We start from the raw sequence: 1,501 nt of genomic DNA, 5'->3' as shown, positions 1-1,501 counted from the left end.
CTGTCAGAAATCATAGCACGTCAGCTGTCTTAACCGCGGCTTGTGTACTGCATCATCACTGTGTCTGTCACGCGACTCTGTTGCCCTTTCGGGCTTGAACTGATGGTAAAACTAACAACATTATTAACTGTCTTGATATTTACTTTGAAAGCTTGAAGCTCGCGATTATGGTAAGGGGCGTTACTTTTCCGACGCGTGCTTGTGGTGTTCGGCCAATCACAATGCACTGGGTCAGCTGGCCAATCAGAGCAGACTGCGCTTGTCAAAGGAAGGGGCTTTGTTGAAAACGACGTGTTTGAGAGAGGCGGGGCATAGAGGACCTACAATAATGTACAGTATTTGAAAAATAATGTGTTTTTTGAACATAAAAGCATGTCAGCATATTCTGTTAAACCAAATACACAAAATAGTGATCTTTAAAATAGCATCATATGACCCCTTTAAAATAAGAAGAAATATCTGCCAATGGGGTAAGAAAAATAAACTTAATTCAAAAAGAAAAATTTGTTTATTTTTCTTACCCAACTGGCAGATTTTTTCTTGTTGTAAGCAAACAACTTTTTCTTTTTTTTTTTCAAGAAAACAAGACTTAATATCTTATGTAAATTTTCTCCTCAAATAAATGTATTTTAAATATTTGAAATGGAAAAGACAAAATACTGAGTAAGAAAATCATTTTATAATGCAGTTTTTCTGATTTTAGCTGAAAACCTATGGGATTCTGTAGAATGTATTTAAACAGGGTAAAATGTGTTAAATACTGTGTGGGCCTTAAAGTGGCTATCTTAGGTTGGTTAAAACTGGTTAAGCTGGTTTTACAAGCTGATGTTCAGTTGGTTTTGTTGGTCAGCCCAGCTGACAAGCATTCAAACCACTCTAAAACAATCAAAACAAACCAGCCTGACCAGATCTATGGTCAACTAAGACCAACAAGTAGGCTAGTCTAAGCTATTTTTTTCTCAGTAGGGCTGCTTGTAACCCACCAAACATTTACATCCCATCTCTTGGGTGCAGGCATCCAGAGTAATCCACCCTGAAGAGACTAAGTGCAACCACAAAAGTCAAAGATGGTGTCCTCCAGGTGACTACCTTCGGCCCAATAAACTTGGGTGGTAATTATCTAGAAGACTGCGTCCTTTATAAAACATGCACACAAGAAGCAAGCGACTCACAAATAACGTCACAAACACCTCTTTATCATGTTCTGCCGCTTTACTGTCGTGCATCTCCTCGTGGTCCTGGGATACCAGGGGCAGGCTGGTGTCGTGAACGTGATTGTGGTTGTGACGAAAGCCGCCCAGACTGTTGACAGAGTGGTTCCGATGGAAAAGGCCTTCTTTCTCATCATTGGGGTGACTGGACAAGAGAAAGTATTTTGATAAAACTAGTGAGCAATATTTCATGTAAGAATGTAAAATGCACCCACATTAAAAAGAAAAATATATATACAGTATATTGATCAGTATTTTTGTCTGCAAACATTCTTAAAACAAGATAAATG

At 38.6% G+C, this 1,501-nt stretch overlaps 1 protein-coding gene across 2 annotated transcripts in view; it reads right to left on the bottom strand.

Moving 5' to 3' along the window:
• Positions 1 to 1,501, bottom strand: part of LOC107688947 (anion exchange protein 3-like) — a 19,473-nt gene that overhangs the window by 11,218 nt on the left and 6,754 nt on the right. For both annotated transcript variants that reach the window (XM_016486794.1, XM_016486795.1), the window contains exon 3: positions 1,191 to 1,356. In XM_016486794.1, coding sequence (XP_016342280.1) covers positions 1,191 to 1,356 — 166 coding nt within the window. The remainder of the gene's footprint in view (positions 1 to 1,190; positions 1,357 to 1,501) is intronic.

The sequence above is a fragment of the Sinocyclocheilus anshuiensis genome, unplaced genomic scaffold (genome assembly GCF_001515605.1).
Source record: "Sinocyclocheilus anshuiensis isolate Anshui unplaced genomic scaffold, SAMN03320099.WGS_v1.1 scaffold777, whole genome shotgun sequence".
Lineage (NCBI taxonomy): Eukaryota > Metazoa > Chordata > Actinopteri > Cypriniformes > Cyprinidae > Sinocyclocheilus > Sinocyclocheilus anshuiensis.
The sequence above is the reverse complement of the archived record's forward strand: the minus strand, read 5'-3'. Positions and strand labels throughout refer to the sequence as shown.